This window comes from Pleurodeles waltl, chromosome 2_2 (assembly GCF_031143425.1).
Source record: "Pleurodeles waltl isolate 20211129_DDA chromosome 2_2, aPleWal1.hap1.20221129, whole genome shotgun sequence".
NCBI classification, from domain to species: Eukaryota; Metazoa; Chordata; class Amphibia; order Caudata; family Salamandridae; genus Pleurodeles; species Pleurodeles waltl.
The window spans coordinates 831,863,041-831,880,931 of NC_090439.1; the positions used below are offsets into that span (position 1 = coordinate 831,863,041).

A 17,891-nucleotide genomic window follows, 5' to 3' on the forward strand; every position below is an offset into this window, starting at 1 on the left:
GCAATGAGGCTGGAAGATCGACACACCCACTGACATAGGCTGATAACGTCCCAACCCACATTGCACGGTTTTGATTTTACAGTGCGGCAGGATTTTCTGCGCAAACTTTGCTGAACGTGGAAAAATGATGCAAAGCCTGCCTGGACCAGAGTGCTTGCCCGGATCAATGCATCGCTGTCCTGCAGAGAGGAAAAGCGGCACACGCTGACCCGACCAGAGAAGGAGAAACAACGCACAGTCTCACTTGCGGGTGGGAAATCGACGCATCGCTAACCTTTTTCAATGCACACTCGCCCCTGTGTGTTATTTTGATTCTATTAAGGCACTTTTCAACGCTAACAGTGTTTTTACCGTTTACTAAAGGATTTAAGACTCTTTTGCTTCTAATATTAAAAACTTGACTTGTGTATGTTGGATTTTTGTTGTTCTGGTCTTGTTTTGTTTAGATAAATATTTCCCATTTTTCTAAACATGTGTTGTGGTGTTTTCACTGTATTACTGTGTGTTGGTACAAATACTTTACACCTAGACTCTGAGGTTAAGCCTGCCTGCTTGTGCCAAGCTACCAAGGGGGTGACCGGGGGTTAACTGAGGGTGATTCTCCTTTACCCTGACTAGAGTGAGGGTCCTTGCTTAGACAGGGGGTAACCAGACTGCCAAGTAAAGACCCCATTTCTAACAGGGCTTTTACCATTGCATACACACATACTGTGTTCCCACTAGGACACCATTGTGCATTGTGCAGCTTTAATATGTGACATTTAGCAAGCCTGACTATCCACTAGGTAACCGAGGTGAACAGTCATGTCAATTATCATACAAAACCAGAACCCATCTGCAGTGCAGCTGTACAATGACAGCTCCCAACATGGAGTATGGAAATCAAGTCACAGAGTTGTATGTACAACAAATGTATGCTGTGCAGCATCTGTCCATGTCATTGTAGGGAATCATGAAAAGCCACTGTCTACATCACACAAAGAGGGAACCAAACACACATTCTAACCTGAACTCCGTGTCTCACTCTCTCCACAGGTAACCCTGCCATTGGCACCATGGAGAGGATACCTGAGACTGTCAGTCCCCCTCAGGATGAGGACCCCATTGAGGACAACACATGTGGTTGTCTGGACAATGATGAACAACTTGGTCAGTCAACGACTCCTTGCCTCACCCTGCTAACATCAACATCTCCAACCCCTGGTGCATGCACATCACATGCAACCATTTGCCCCCAAACCTGTGTCCCACAGACTGTTCAATCAATTGTGTGCCCCACAGTACAGGGACCTCAGTCAAACCTTGACATCCCTGACAATGAAGGACCTGCTACCACTGGAAGTGGGCACACCGTGCCAAGGGCACAGGTACCTGGAGGTAGGGTGTATGAGAGGGATGCTGTGGGCCAGAGGATGGGTCCTCAAATGGACTCCACTGTCCAGAAAACCATCTCCCAAGTCTTGGGAGCATACCAAAGTTCTCAGGCCAGCATGGGCTAATTAATCACCTTGTTGGGGGAAAATCAAAGGGTGCAGAGGGAATACCACCAGGAACTCATGCAGCAGTGGCAGGCACAAAATGCCCACATGGCTTCCATTGCAGGGGTGCTGAGGGACATCAATACCACCCTGATTGGTTTTTCAACACATCATCAGGCCCCTTTCAATAGCAATGTAACATCTGCCCTATCCACATATGTGGCAGCTAGTGGAATGGAGGCCCTGCCAGGGGAACCACATGCTTCAGACACCCCTCCCTCTGTAGCTGAAGAACCTTCCCCTTGCAAATGTGGATGTCCACACAAACATCCGGCTGGAGCACATGCCAAGACCAAACGCACTCTCGGGAAGTGAACCTCACCTGATTTGTTACCCTTGTGTGTCATTGAGACAACCTGTAGACTGTTCTGAGGCATAACTCCATTTTCCCATGGTAGAAAGACACTGGACCTGTCTAACCAAATGACCAAATGGTGTAGCAGCTACTCTAATGAATCCATCTACCATGACCTCACTCATCACCTTCATTTTCATTTATGCACTTTTATTTTCACTTTTAGTATTTTGATATGCATTATAAATCACAAATGAACACGGTTACTGTCGGTGTGTCTTTTATAATACATCACCAGTTGTCATGCTTGCCAACTGTGGGGTGGTCATGCCCCCTGCATCGAACAGCCAGTGTAATGGTCATCAAATGGTAGCTCCCTCAGCAGGAGACACATGACAATAGAAATGTCACAGGACAGATGTCAGAGAGTCTGAAATCTAGGACAACACAATAGTATAGTCAGTATTCCAATGTTCCAATCTGCAAATAGAGCATGATAGGGTACCATCATGAAGGACCCCTTGGTGGCATACAATGCACATACACAGGTAATTGAAGTCATGCCCACGGTAAACTACCAACAAAGCAGGGACACCCGGATCGGACCTATATATCACCAGGTACAGGCTCTTCATATACCCTTACCATTGCTACATGATCACATATCCCATGGAACACACAAAGAACATAATTGAGGAACCCAGTACTTCAACCACACACTAACATGGTCCCCATACCTGTAGGATTGTCACTCACCTTTGTCAGTAAACAGGTAACTGCACCGTGGACAGAAACTTGAGAATACAAAAACAGCTAGGTCCCATGGTCATCACAAAATACCTCACCCATTGTCAAGCCAAAGGCCACAATCCAAACATCACACATGGGCCATAAACTTCAACTGACACGTAATACACCATTTCACATCCCCCCAACCCCACTGGTAATAGGAAAGAACTAAGAAGTCACAAGCCCACTTGTATGAAGGAAGTACTAACAAGGTACCACCTGATTGTAAATATATCCATTTTACCAGCTATCTGTCAGGTACACCTCTCATGTCTCTCAGCAATTACTGTTGGCTACTGACAATGAATATCTCAAGTCTAGGTTGCTGAGCCAAACAAGAAATAGTAATTTCAGTGAGTGGAACGAAAAGAGGATAGGAGAATACAAGAAACATATCTCAATACTGAGTAGTCCATTACAGAAGTGTATGTTAGGATCAGATGTAACAATACATGATATAGCAGACCATATTGTACTGTACACGTTGCAATCTATCAGTCTGCATCCACAACTCACACATAGGTGTAATGACAGCCATCTACTTCAAGTTGTGCTCATTCAGCACATCAAAAGGTCCACTTCACATACCTGCATGTCAGTGAAAGTACTGATTGATGAGATTTGCCCTAGAATCACCTTCTTCTTCCTCTGGCTCTTCATCACTTGCCATATCAGCATTTCTAGACACTGGTCCAGCTGCCTCACCCTCATCTGCTATCAGTGGTATCTGACGTCTCAGGGCTAGATTGTGGAGCATGCATCAGGCAGTGATTATTTGGCATACCTTGTGGGGCGAGTAAAGGAGGGCTCCTCCAGATAGGTCCAGGCACCTGAATCTTGCCTTCAGGAGCCTAAATGTTCGCTCGATTACACGCCTTGTCCTTCCATGGGCCTCATTGTAACGGAGTTCCCCTGGCATGGCTGGGTACCTCACTGGTATCAACAGCCAAGGATGGTTTGGGTAGCCTGAGTCACCTGTCAACAACTCATAAATAGTTCCTGTGACTGCCTATATTATGATGACAGGAGACATAACATACAAACACATACTACAACGCAAACCTACCAAGCAGCCAGGCCCTCTCTGTTTGCAGTCATGCCATCAGATGTGGGACATTGCTGTTCTGTTTGATGTAGGAATCATGCACAGATTCTGGAAACTTGGCTGAGGCTTGAGATGTCCTGGTCTGCCAGACACACCACCTGTATATTGATTGAGAGGTAGTTCTTATATACACCTGTTCATTCGCACTGGGAGTGACCAGGGCTACATGGGTACCATCAATGGCTCCTACCACATGAGGAATGTGTCTAATCTAATAAAAGTGTGCCTTCATATAGGCCAAATCCGCTAGTTGGGGAAACCTGATGTAGCTGTCCAGGTGTTTCAACAATGCACACAGTACATCCTTCACCACCAGACTGAACATGGGCTGAGATATCCCTGCTGTTAAGGTGACAGTATTCTGAAAGGACCCTGTGGCCAGGAAGTTTAGCACTGACAAGACTTGAATGAAGGGAGGTATGCCATAGGGTTTGCTAATTGCAGGCATCAGATCTGGCTCCACCTGAGTAAAAACAATCTATGATGGTATGACATTTCAGATTATATGTCTGGATGATATGCCTTCCCTCCATGGTTTCCAGGTCTACTAGTGAACGGTACACTGGTGGTTGTCTCACTCTCCTCATGGCAGGATAACTATGTTGAGAGAAGTGAATATACTATGAGTTATGCAGTATGCACACATCATTAACACATTGTAAATTATCTGACACCTAACATCGGTAGAGGATGCGTGGCACTTCTGACTTAGACAGTATAGCCCATAGATTTGCACCTAATTCACCTTCATTGCTGCACATTGGCTAACATGTAAATGGGATTGTACACATGAAACTAATGTTAGTGTACATGTGTGTAAGACTTAGCTGTCCTGCACTATTCACACATATATTTTGGATTCTACCAATATCTACCCGTGGCCTGTGTACTTCTGAGTGGCTTTACATAGTTCTCACACTATGTGCTCCCTCAACACGTCATTTTGTTAAATTTGGCACAATATATTGTTCAAACATGATGGCAATACATACGGATACACAGAATTTTGGGGAGTAAGTTATTGACGCAGATAAGTAAGCACAGCCATTGATGACATGTGCCTGACCTACTGTAGTGGATAGTTGGAAGTGGCCTAAGTCCGCAGGCAGAAGTCATCATGGTGATAGGCAGTCGCAACGGCCGTGCAACTTGCCATTGGGTAACATTGTTGCCTTTGGTGGACGTGGGCCTATGGTCATGACTTCTGGCAGTGACGGTCCTGTTCATGGCGGCCCTGATCACCATTTTCTGCAGAATTGCTCACTTGACTCCTGACACTGTTGCCAGCAAGACCTCCACCACATGAGCTGCTGTGTACTGCCTCTGGGAGCCATCATGCCACTTACTGCAGGTGATAGGGGCCCTGCCTTCACCCTGGAAGAGCTTGAGAGGCTAGTGGAGGAGGTCCTACCCCTATATGAACAGCTATATGGGGCACCAGAGGAGCAGGTGAGTCCAATGCCCTAGCCATGTGTGATAGGTGTTGTGTGTGATGTTGCAATGGGCATGTGAACTTGTGAGGGTATATATGAATGCAAATGGCATATTGTGAAGGCGTGTGAGGAGAGAGGATGGGTATGTGTGCCTACTTGCTGTGACTGATGTGTACTGACCACTTCTATTGGTATGGTGCATGTGTACATGGCTTTCTCCGTTTGTCTGTGTCATCCATGCAGGTGAATGTTCATCAGAAGAAGAGGACTTAGCGTGCCATCGCCAAGCAAGTGCGGACCCTGGGGGTTCACAGCTGGCAGAGCACCTATTATAGAAAGCGGTGGGAGGACCTGAGACGCTGGGCCTGGAAGGATGCTGAGCCCTAGCTGGGGATGTCCTCCCAATGAGGGAGGGGTTCCCATCAGACCTTGATCCCCCTAATGGCCTGCATTTTGGCGGTTGCCCACCCTGAGGTGGATGGGTGGTTGTGGCCAGCACAGCAGCCACAAGGGGGTAAGTACTGGCCGTATCCTTGTACTTGGCGCTGGTAGTATGGTGTTTGCTGTCACACTTTAGCAGCTGTGCTACATGTATGTATGTCGACTAGTGACAATACATCGTACTCACATTGCCTGACTAATAGATGGAGATCTGGTATTAGGGTTGGCCATGTGTTCGTTTAGATCACCTTAGTCAAGTTATATCTATGACTGCATGTGGAGATGCACAATTGACATTGCCATATGTGTGACTCCACCCAACCATATAAATGCACGCAAGCTGCTGTATTATCCTTCCCATCTAGTATTTCCAGGTCCATACATCTGAATATGTGAACATGTAGCTCTGAGGTTCCAGAACACTCCCATCTGTGTAGATCAGTGTTATTTGCTACTGAGTGCCTGACATATTTGATACAGGGCCTAGTTACCTTCTGTCCTGGTACATGTATTGACTCCATGTGAGGCTGGTATCTCAATCAGTCAACAGATATGGGCAGTATAGGACTGTACATATGGGTTTGTGGAGGTGTCCCCATTGTCCCTTCATATTCATACTGTGGGTTATGTGAAGGTTGTAACAAAAGGACATCTAACTATGGCTGTCTGATTGTTTATATTTGGCCTTACCATGCATTTCCATGCCATTGAACAGCATGAGATTCACTATTATCACAATACCCTTGTTTTAGACGAGGTAAGTGGTTAGGCTGTCCTACCCTCTGACAATGTGCATGCTATGTCTGCCAATGGCCTACCAATACTAGTGCAACATATGGTATTAGCTGTGCACTTCATGTAACAATGGTAACTTGGGGGCAGATATTTTTTAGTGGGCCAATTATTGCTACCCTTCGCCTAGCTGAAGTAAATAGGTTGACAGGACATGGTTTTGGGTCATTTCTTAGTTCGAGATGTCATGGTTTAGCTGTACTACTATTTGTCATACAGGTGTTGTGGGATATGTAGTAAGTGCAATGGCAGTCATGTAGGTCCATGTGTACATCGTGTGTACATGTCTTTTCAGTGGGATATGTGTGTTGTCTGAACTTAGGTACAGGTAATCACATGCCAGGAATAGTGTAAGCGATGTTGGTGTACTCATGTTGTCATGTCGTGGATTTGTATCTGCATGTCAGGTGGAATGCAATGTGCCCTATTAAGATTTAGTTGGCTATCCTTTGTTTAGTTGTTGTTACACTGCTCTCTGTGATTGTCAGTGGATGTCCCATGTGTGCAATGTAGGCCTTTGTAGCTGTACATGTAAGTATGGTGTGATGCTGTGTATCTGTGTGCAGTGACTGCAGCTATTCCTCTATGATTTGGTACATGTATTGACATAGCTGTTCTCCAGACATGGATTCTAAACATCAGACAGCACCTGTATGGGACTGTCACATGTTGTGTCTTCATCAGAGATTGTTACCATTGTGTAATATATGTACAGAGGTTTCAACTGGGCATATAATTGCAATGGCAGGTCCTGTGTCGTTTGTGAATAGAGTTGTCTTTACTTGCATGGCACATGACTTATGGACATGGACTGGTCAGGTGTTGATTTGGAACATGCATGATATTGTGTGATCAGTCAACTGCTTTTCCTAAAGGTGATAGGAGTATGGAGAGTTATGACCAGGATTAGAATGGAATATCAGCTTTAGTCAGGGCATGATGAGCATGCTGACATAACTTTACAGGTGATTTGATGGAATGCTCCAGTTGTGCTTTCTTACATCGATTATGATGTCATTGAGAGAGATTACATAAAGGGATGTGACATGATGTAGGATATGTGGTTTTCTATATGGGATTGCCTAGCCAGGAGATGTATACCTAGAGTTGTGCGTGTTGTAATGTGTGCATGTGAAGAATGTGATGACCCTCTCTCTCCCCCTCTATCTCTCTCTTCCTCTTTCTCTATTTGTGTGCATCAGCATTGGCAGGCGAAGGAGACAGGGCACAGGTGATTTGGGGATGCTGCTGGCCACGAGCCCAGGAGTACTGATACCACGACAGCGAAGGACCCAGTGGCTCGGAGGGCGAGGGGAGTGCCACGGGGGAGACAGGATCATCATCTCAGAATTCTCCTCCAGTGGACACTCCCTGGAGGTGGCGGACCCATCTGGAACCACCCCATCACCATCTTTGTCCACCACCCCCCTTACTACCACCACCTTCACTGTAGCTCCCCATCCAGTTGTCCCTGCCCGCTCACCCAGGAGGGTGGGTGACTCCTTTGACACAGGCACCTCTGCCCCTGCCGTTTGCTGCCCTGCTGCCCTGCTACCCTGAGTGAAGAGGCTATTGACCTCCTGAGGTCGATCTCTCTGGGTCATTCGACCATCGTGAATGCCATCCAGGGACTGGCAACTCAATTCCAACAGAGTAATGCTTTCCTGGAGGGCATTCACAGTGCACTGGCTGGCCTACATAGATCCTTTCAGGCTCTGGCCTCCACACTGGTGGGAGCCAGTCACCCTTTGTCTTCCGTTCCCCTCCACCTTCCTCTTCCCAATCCCATTCCCCTCTTCCCCGACCCAGCCAAAGCACACAAACAGACAAGCATGCATCCACCTTAACACTTAAGGGTACCGCTGACAAACACAAGCACCACAAGACCCACCACTGCCATACACACAAACAACACCCACCTGCAGACATACCAACAGTCACTACCTGCACTGACTCCCCCATCACCTCCTGCATCACAGACATAACACCGGACACACCTGCAGACACCACACCAACATTCATGGATCCAACCACAAATCCTATCCTACCAACAATCAGCACAATAGCAGACCCTCAGACATCAACCCCAGTCACCACATCTGCAGACACCACAACCATAGACACGCCTACATGCAGCACATCCACCATGCCTGCAGTCACCATCCCAACATACAGTCACCCATCCACCATGGCATCTCCCAGCACCTCCACCCCCCCTCCTCCCAAGGCACATAAACCCCCCACTCACCCACCCAACAGACACCCAGCACCCACAAGCATACCTCGCACACACATGCACCCAAGACATCCACCGAAACACCTCTTACAACCAATCCCTCTCCCTCCAATCCCAAACAGTTTTGCCATGCCCATCCCTGTGTGTCAAAGAAAGCTTTCCTCTCTGAGTTTTCCCTTTTTTCCGTACTCCTCTCCTTCCCCATGATACCCCAGAATGCTCTATGTCCCTCCCCAATTCCAGCCCTTCCACCTCCAAGACCACCTCTGCCCTCCTGCAAGTACCCATGCCGCTACCCTGCCAAGACGTCGACCCCTCTCAAGAGTTCCCAGCATTCCCCTGAGCCTCTACCTAAGCCCGCCTCTCCCAAGTCCCATCCCAAAGATTCCCCTCCCAAACCTAAGCCCAAACCCTCCCCAAACACCCCCCCATTCCATGTTGTGCCTGCCTGCCTCCTTGATGCCCCTTCCTTTGAAGGTTACATGGCGGTCAGGAATCAAGTTGGGGCACATGGAATTGCCATATGGGCATGATGCAAATATGTGTTTGGACTGGCCTATGGCCTTAATCTGTGTACATATTTATGTATATATATTTATTTATTTACATATATCTGGGCCAACCCAATTTCTATTTATATGTATTTATTTACATATGTCTTGGCCAACATATACCTGGGCCAAAGGTTACATCTTTGTCCTGCCTTTCTTTTATTAGGGCTGTTTTGGTCTTGGCTGCTTTTGTTTGTGTGTGAGTAAGTTGTGTGTGTGGTGGTTGTGCTACCAATTGTGTTTAGGCAGCATGTCTGGTTGTGTGCATTACATTTGTCCTGCAGTGATGGGTATGTATTGTGTGATGGGTATGTATACGTTGGGGACACGTATTTGTGCTGGTATTGTGTGTTGTGCTTATGTTGACTTGTGTTCTTTGCAGTGTTGTGTGCCTTTGTGTGATTGTACTCTATGCGTGAGTGTGTGTGGAGATTGGTATGTCAGATCCGTTGTGATGTGAGTTTGTGTGGTATGACGTATGCCTTGTATGGATGTGTGATTGTGTGAGTTCATTCTCTGGTGTTGTGTTGTATTACATTGTATTGTCAAGTGAAGGTGTGTATTGTGGATGCTTAGTGATGCTTTTGAGCTGTTGTGGTTGTGGTGTAGTTGTGTCATTTGGTGGTGTGTTCTTGTTGTGTGGGACTGTGCCGGTGCTGTGTATCTGTGGATTGGTGTGTGTTTCTGCCGTTTGTGTTTGATGACAGTAGTGTGTGTACTATGTATGTGCATGTGTGTATATGGCTGTCCGTGAGTGTGCCTGTCAGTGTGAGGTTACATGTGTGTGTCGCCCTCACCACCCATTCCGGATGTGTATGTTGTGTGTGCGTAGGTACATTGGTATTTTGCAACAGTGACAGGTAAGTGTGTGTACTCGCAGTTGCTGTTGTCATCACTGGTTCCAGAGTTGTTGGGTGAGCAGGAGCAGCTGGAAGACGTGTACCTCAGGTTCCATGGCGGCTCCAGATGAGTATGTGTTCCTGAAGGTGTGACTTCTTTTATAGATTTGGTTTCCACCAGGGTTTCCTTGGTGGTGCAACCATGGCGGAAAACATGGCAGTGTGCAGCCTCGTAATCTGTCCAGCTGGAACATGGTCTCTGCCGGCATGCAGGTGGCTACCGTCGTCCATGGTGGCCTGATCAAACTGGTGGCGTAAGCATTGGATTGGCTGTATTCTGTTGGGAATACTGCCATTGTCATAATTTGGCGATCTTCTCCGCCAGCCTGTTGGCCGTATGACTGCCACCACCAACGTGGCAGTCATGAGACCGCCAAACTCATAATGACCCCCTAGTATTTATGGGCTTATCCAGTGTCAATGATGGGGTAAACTGCTCAAAGTTGTGGTCCTTTTGATTAGAATTAGGCCTGGACACCACACTGATCTTTTACTTTGCTGACCTACATTGTAATGCTACAATGCAGATAAGGTTTGGCCGAAATAGGGACTGACAGGACCTTTCACTTTAAAAAGAAGAGTTCAACAAAGATGTATGAAAGCTCCACTTTTGATCATTTTATATATAAACAATATGAATTTGTATCTTCTGAAGTGTTGTGCTGATGTCCCAAATGTTAAGGGGATTGCTATTTCCACGCTCTTATATGCAGATGACGTGGTACTTTTTGCCCACACTCTAAGGGCAATTGGAGAAGTTTGTAATATCTTTCACTGATTTTATGTAAAAAATTGGATTTGAGTACCAACCTCTCTAAATCACAAACTATGTCCTGTTTAACTCAAAGTTCCAATTTGGGTAATAACTGAATGTTTAAAGGCAACACTTTTCCATATCGAAGGGTAGTTTTTGGTTCCTTTTCATCCTGGAAGTCTACTGCTTCAGTGCAGCATCAGAAATGTATTCAATCAACATGTCCTTTTCAAAAACTGCCCACTTCTTTGAGAGGTAAGCCTATTTTCCCTATGTCTGAAATGTATAAATGACAGTGCATACCTACCACAATATATGAGGCAGGTGTGTGGGGCTATATTAACTCATCAACCCTACAATCTGAAGAGAGTCGTTTTTGCAGGTGCCTTCTTCTGTACCACCTTGCACTTCTTCTATACCACCTTGCATTTCACATTACCTCCGTCATGATATATAAGATTGCGACCCCTGATTTTATAGATTTCCATCTCGGTTGAATCCCCATTGACCTAAAATCACGTAATTAAAGAGGGCTCTTTAACATATGGTAAAGAGTTTGTGATACCCTGATTTTCCTATCTTAAATCTTACCTACTAAAGTTGGGCTGCCTGTCGCTATTTGAGAACCCACTGACCATGATGAAGAAAGAAAAACTTTGGGTAAAAGAGAAGTTTTTATAGTGTTTATGCCTTAATTGAGAAAACACTGAGCTGCAAAAGACAACTCTAAAGCTTTGTTACAGTCATGCACTGGTATTAACTTCATCTCACATTTCTATCGGGACTTTGGGAACAAGCTATATTGTTTGGATTTAGGTCTTGGCCCGGCTGCTTGTCACACCTTTGGAGCACTTCTTGAAGTGTGAACTTTTATGTGTGTGTAGGTGAAACTCTAAATAAGACGGGACCCCTCCTGGTTGCACCTAACCCGGTAGGTGACTGTACAGAAATTCTTCTGTACCTTGTACCTATTTTGGAATTCAATTATTTTATCAAGATTAACCTCTCCCATATTACATAACCCTCACTTTTTTGACAATGATTTTTTTAGGTGGAGAATATCTCCTTGATTTGTGTTGAGTAAGGAGTTTTTCTTTTTTCTTGTGACTGCCCTTCATTTATAGTACTACCACACTCTATGCTGTTACATTTCCAACTTTTCTCTCACAGATGCATTTTGAGTAATTAACTGCACTCATAGGACATGGGTATGTACATGAATGAAATGAAGCTGTTACTCATTCCAGTGCATCTTTATTAGCAGATTTCAGCTCTGCTCAATAACCTTTTGTCCTGATGATGACCCTCATTTACCACAGATCAAAACGTTGTGGCAATGGAACCCATTGATAATTGATTTCCTTGTTGTGTGGGAAGAAAGGACATTTATTGAACCAACAACTTACTATTTGTCTATTGCCCCCGTCTTTGATCAAATACACTTGTATGTTTTATGTTATTGTGTGATCACTTCCAAGCACAGAGCACAGGTTTGATGTACTTTCAGAAAGTTGTACGAATGAATGAATATGAATATGATTAATGATGGCAATTGCCAATCCCACTAGCATTGACTTTTTTTTAATCTAGTCTGTTTGTGTGGGTTTACATGTGTAATTTGTCCCTCATTCTTAATGAGTAAGGACTGTCAGTGATCCTTTTTTTTCCTTGCGTCTTTCACCATACTTTGGCCACCCATAATGGCTTTCAGAGTATTTAAATTTTCAGTATCACTGTCTTTGTATCTTAATTAATTTTATTTCCACCTTTGACCCTTAACTATCTGTCAAATTCATTCGCAATATGCAGCCCTCGTATTGAATTCCATTCACCATCTTTATAATATTTACCTTGTCCCCTAGCTATTTATGTGAATTATGTTACCGACTATTCTCTGTGCTGGCTCCTAACCTATGAAACGTCCTTCTTCCAAAAATGTATCAAACTCTGACCTGCACAATCCTGAAAAACAGTACTAGATCATTTTATTATCCAGTCTGTTTACTCAAAGTTCAGGCTCCCAGCAAGTATGACACAGTGAAGCTGTGTTGTCTTTCAAATTTGTAAACTTCACAAACTTTTTTTATTTTCTGTATATTGTTCTGGTATTGGTAGAATGCACTCCGGAATGTTAAAACGTCATGCTAAAGGCATTTGTTATGGCGCAAACAGCTCATACCCGAAAGTTATATTTCGGTGCTCTGCAACTCGATAAATGACAAGTGCAGGTGGGCAAGTTAAAACATCCATGTTTTTAGATGTTTTTTAAATGTTGGAAAATGTTTGCACAACCGAATTTGCAAAGGAAGTTTTTCCAATGGAGTGGAGCAAGATATGAAAAAGATCTGTCACTAAATCTGGAGGTGCAGATACGATGGATTTTTAGTAAAGCTCGATTCGCTGATCTAAACAATCGCGTAGGCTGGTATAAACTGAATATGTCATGCAAGTTTGAAGGAAGCTGTTTGGTTATTGCCTTGTGGGCCACGCAGCACAGTTTAAAGATGTCCCATTTCCTCATAGGAAGCCAATGGAGGGCTTTCAAAACAAGTGCAAAGGATGAGCAAGAGGGGAGGTTGCAAATTAATCGGTCTGCAGTATTCTGCACCACTTGGAATTTGGCCAGCAATGACTCATTTGCTGCTACTGGCAGTGCATTATGTTAGTCTAGGCAATCGTAATGAGTGCCTGAACTAGGGTTTTTTTTTAATGAATCGGGGAGCAATGGAAACATTTTCTGTTTCCTTAAGTAGACACAGACTGGAAAAACAGGTGCCACATACTGTGTTGACTGTGTCCTTCATAGAAAGTGCCTGGTCCAAATTAACACCAGAGATTTTTTGCCAACAGTTTTGGGCAAGGGGCAGGGCCTAATTAAGCAGGCCACCAGTCCGCTGACCAAGACTCCTGAGCCTTGCCAAACAGCACTATCCCTGTTTTGTTCGGCATTTAATTGGAGAAAGTTGTTGGTCATCCAGTTCACAATTTTCCACATGCAGTCTGCAAACCATGTATTAGACATATCTGGAGCCTGCCCAAAAGAGATTTCTAATTGGGTGTCATCAGCATAAGCCAGGTCTCAAATCCAGACGTTCTAACAATCTGCGTAGGCAGGGCCATGTAGACACTGAATAATGTTGGTTTCAGGGAGGAACCCTGTGGGACTCCTTTATTGAGCCACATAGGGCAGGAACTAATGGAGTCAATGGAGATAATTTGGGTATGGTTGCTGAGAAAATCCCTGAGCCAGTTCAGTGCTCTACTGTGTTTAACTGCCCACTCACACGGGAGAGAGGCAGAGTCTAGAGAAGGATAAAAATGGTCAATACAGTGGGCTAAGGAGGAAGTGACCTTGGGGGGCATATGTCCTATGAGGGGAGCAGACTTGATGGCAGCCAGCATTGCTTGACCCTGCTCCAGTGAGCATGGCTCGTATTTCTCTAAAGTAGAGGTACTATTAGAGAAAGGCAAATTGAAATCTATAGTAGTACTTGGTTGACTCTGAGCGGCTGGGAAATTGTCATAAATGGCATTGATCTTGTCATCAAAGAAATCTGCCAGAGAATCACATAAAAATTGAGAAGCCGGGATAGAATGATTGCAGGCATGTTGCTTCACAAACTCTTTCATCGTTTTGGAAAGCTCTTTCATAGAGTTTCCTGCTTGATCTATTTTTTCTGAGATAGAATGTCGACGTTCTATCTTAATATGTATGTGGTAGTGTTAGAAACTCTAGATGGCAGAGGTATACACCTTTTTCCAAGTAGGAACCACAATCCTAGTCATTGTAAGCCACACACAATCCAAATTATCCCATGCCCACCCTCTGGTGGCTTGGTACTGAGCAGCCAGACTTAACTTAGAAGGCAATGTGTAAAGTATTTGTGCAATAAATCATGCAATACCCCAGTGAAAACACCACAAAAATATACCAAACAGGTTTAGAAAAATATAGGTTATTTATCTGAATGAACCAAGGTCAAAACAAATATCACTTTTGAAATGATAAGAAGAGTCTTAAGTCTTTAAAAAACAGTTGTCTCGTGTGCACAAAGTACCTGGTATGCATCATAATTACATGCACAGAGACTGCAGAGAAGGAGATGCGTTGAAAACCAAGGGTGTGCGTCGGATTTCCGGGTGCACACAGAAAGTTGGTCGATTCTTTTCCTCGCAGCCAAGACTTTGCGTCAAGTTTTGGCACGGGAGCTTGAATCCTCTTTGCGATGCGGGGTCTTTTGACGCCCAAGAACGATGCCTGGACATCCTGGGCAAGCTGGACAAAGTCACAGGTGCTTCGTCAATCCGGTGGGCAATGCTGCAGAGTTTCTGTCAAACTGCAGGTGCTGCATAGATTTCTCACACAAGAAGTCAGGCTGCATTGTTCCAGCTCAGTGCTGCGTCGATCCGGTGAGCTGTGCGTCAAAGTTCCGTCCACAACACTCACGCTGCGTCGATCTCCACTTGGGGAGCCGGGCTGCGTCGTTCCAGAGTGGTGATGTGTTGATTCTTTCACCGCTAGGCAGGCTGTGGGTTGATTTTCACCACACAAGGAGTTCCTTGCAAGAGAAGTCTTTTTGGCCCTGAGACTTCAGGAAACAAGAGGCAAGCTCAATCCACGCCCTTGGAGAGCACTTCTCAACAGAGCCAGAGGTTAGCAAGGCAGCAGGGCAACATCAAGGCAACAGTCATTCACAGCAAAGCAGTCCAGGTGAGTCCTTTGGGCAGCCAGGCAGCTCCTCTTGGCAGGCTGGAGGGTCTGGTTCAGAGTATCTGTCTCAGGAAGTTTCTGAGTTGGAAGAGTCAGGGACCCAGTTTATATACCCAAAAGTGCCTTTGAAGTGGGGGAGACTTCAAAGAGTGGTTTTGAAGTGCACAAGGTCCCCTTTAAGAACAAGTCTGTCTGCCAGGGTCCCAGTAGGGGGTGTGGAAGTCCTTTGTGTGAGGGCAGGCCACTAGCCTTTGAAATGTAAGTGTCAAGCCCCTCCACCTTCCAGCCCAGGAAGACCAATTCAGTATGCAGATGTGTGCAAGTGTGACTGAGCATCCTATGTTTGTGGTTGTCTGGGTGAAATGCACAAGGGAGCTGTCAACCAGCCCAGCCCAGATGTGGATTGGAGGCAGGTTGTAAGGCACAGAAGGAATTTAAGTGCAGGGAAATGCTCACTTTCTAAAAGTGGCATTTCTAAAATAGTAATACAAAATCCAACCTCACCAGTCAGCAGGATTTTGTATTACCATTCTGGCCATACTAAATACGACCTGTCTACTCCTTTCTAATCAGAATCTACCACTAAATCATTATTAGAGGGTAGCCCTAATGTTATCCTATGAGAGGAGCAGGCCTCACAGCAGTGGAGAATGAATTTAGGAGTTACCAGGGCATATAAAACACACAGGTATACGTCCTGCCTTTTATCTACACAGCACCCTGCCCTATAGGTTAACTAGGGCCTACCTTAGCGGTGACTTTTATGTAGAAAAAGAGGAGTTAAAGGCTTGGCAAGTACTTTTACATGCCAAGTCGAAGTTGCAGTGAAACTGCATACACAGGCCTTGCAATGGCAGTTCTGAGACATGGTTAAGGGGCTACATATGTGGGTGGCACAACCAGTGATGCAGGTCCACTAGTAGCATTCAATCTAAAGGCCCTGGGCACATGTAGTGCACTTTAATACAGACTTACAAGTAGATCAAATATGCCAATTGGGTGTGAACCATTGGTACCATGTTTTAGGGAGAGAGCGTATGCACTTTAGCACTGATTAGCAGTGGTAAATTGCGCAGAGTCCTAAGGCAGCAAAAACGGTGTCAAGAAAATGGAGGGAGGCAGGCAAAAAGTTGGGGGTGACCACCCTAAAGCTGTCAGGTCTAACAGTTATCTTACAAGCAACACCCAGAGTAAATGTCTTTGTCGGAAGACAGTTTAGTAAGGCGCCACCACGCGTTCTAGTCATTTGCACTCAGATTTTTCCAGGTGCAAAATAAAGCAAAGTAATTAATGCGAAAGCATGGTCATGTTATGCATTGTTTAGATGGCCATGCTACTAGTTCCATTACCTTTAAATGTGACAGCAAAGACCAATGTCCTGCCAGTGACTTCAATGCCGATTTTAGCAGCGTAAGCTGCTTATGTATATTTTTTAATCTGCATAATACAATTGCTATCCATAGATATTAATAAATGAAGCTCACAAAAACTCTATAGATCCACTAGGAGGGCGCTGTTAATTTGGATAATTTGGGTATCTGCAGTCTACAAAATGTATTCTTTTTCATTTTATGGGCGGTTATTTAACCTAAACAGAGGAACATGTTGTGTATTGTTTAATAAAATAAAAAATAAAAATATATATATATATGCACATCATTGTATTATATGTATTATTTGGTTCAAATATTTCCTCTATTTAAATTTAGCAGTCTCAACTGGTCGTCCATCCCCCCTCTTTTTCAGTTTGGTTCTCGTTAAAAAACCATGTAATGTGGGGGGTGATATATTGAGCCTAGAGTCCCTTCAGACCCCTTCATCTGATCCCGTCATGGCGCTGAACCATACAGTGACAGCAGTGTCAGGCTGAACTGCAGATTTACAAGAGCTCTGTGTGTACTGCAGCCAGGATTCCCACTGTTCTGTGCTCGTCTCTAACACATTAATGTCAGAAACACGGGCGAGGTGATAATGACTTCAAAAGCCGCATCCTGTCTCAAGCTTTGTGGTCCCAGGGGCAATGTTTTCTTGCAGACAGCAGATAACAACCTGACACACATATTATCTATTATCTGTGTTTATTTGCAGACAAGGACCAACAAAGCCAGAGGTCTTGTCAATTCCAAGGGTGGGGAAAAGATCAAATCGGAGACTTCAGAGAAACAACAGTTTGTCACCAAACAGCCCTCAGTTTAACATCGCCAGCCCAGGTACTTTGCTTGGTTTATTTTCATTTTATTTTATGTTTGTAGTGATAAGGACTTTTTTTTTTTTTTTTAAAGTACATCTTTCACCGCCAATAGAATTCTTAGGCCACTTACGGAATGTGATAAGCATGTAGTTCGCC

General features: G+C 44.8%; 1 protein-coding gene across 2 annotated transcripts in view; it reads left to right on the forward strand.

The window, feature by feature from the left end:
- The window catches only part of NECAB1 (N-terminal EF-hand calcium binding protein 1), a 1,270,485-nt gene that overhangs the window by 906,532 nt on the left and 346,062 nt on the right, over positions 1 to 17,891 (forward strand). For both annotated transcript variants that reach the window (XM_069220455.1, XM_069220456.1), the window contains one exon: positions 17,633 to 17,754. In XM_069220455.1, coding sequence (XP_069076556.1) covers positions 17,633 to 17,754 — 122 coding nt within the window. The remainder of the gene's footprint in view (positions 1 to 17,632; positions 17,755 to 17,891) is intronic.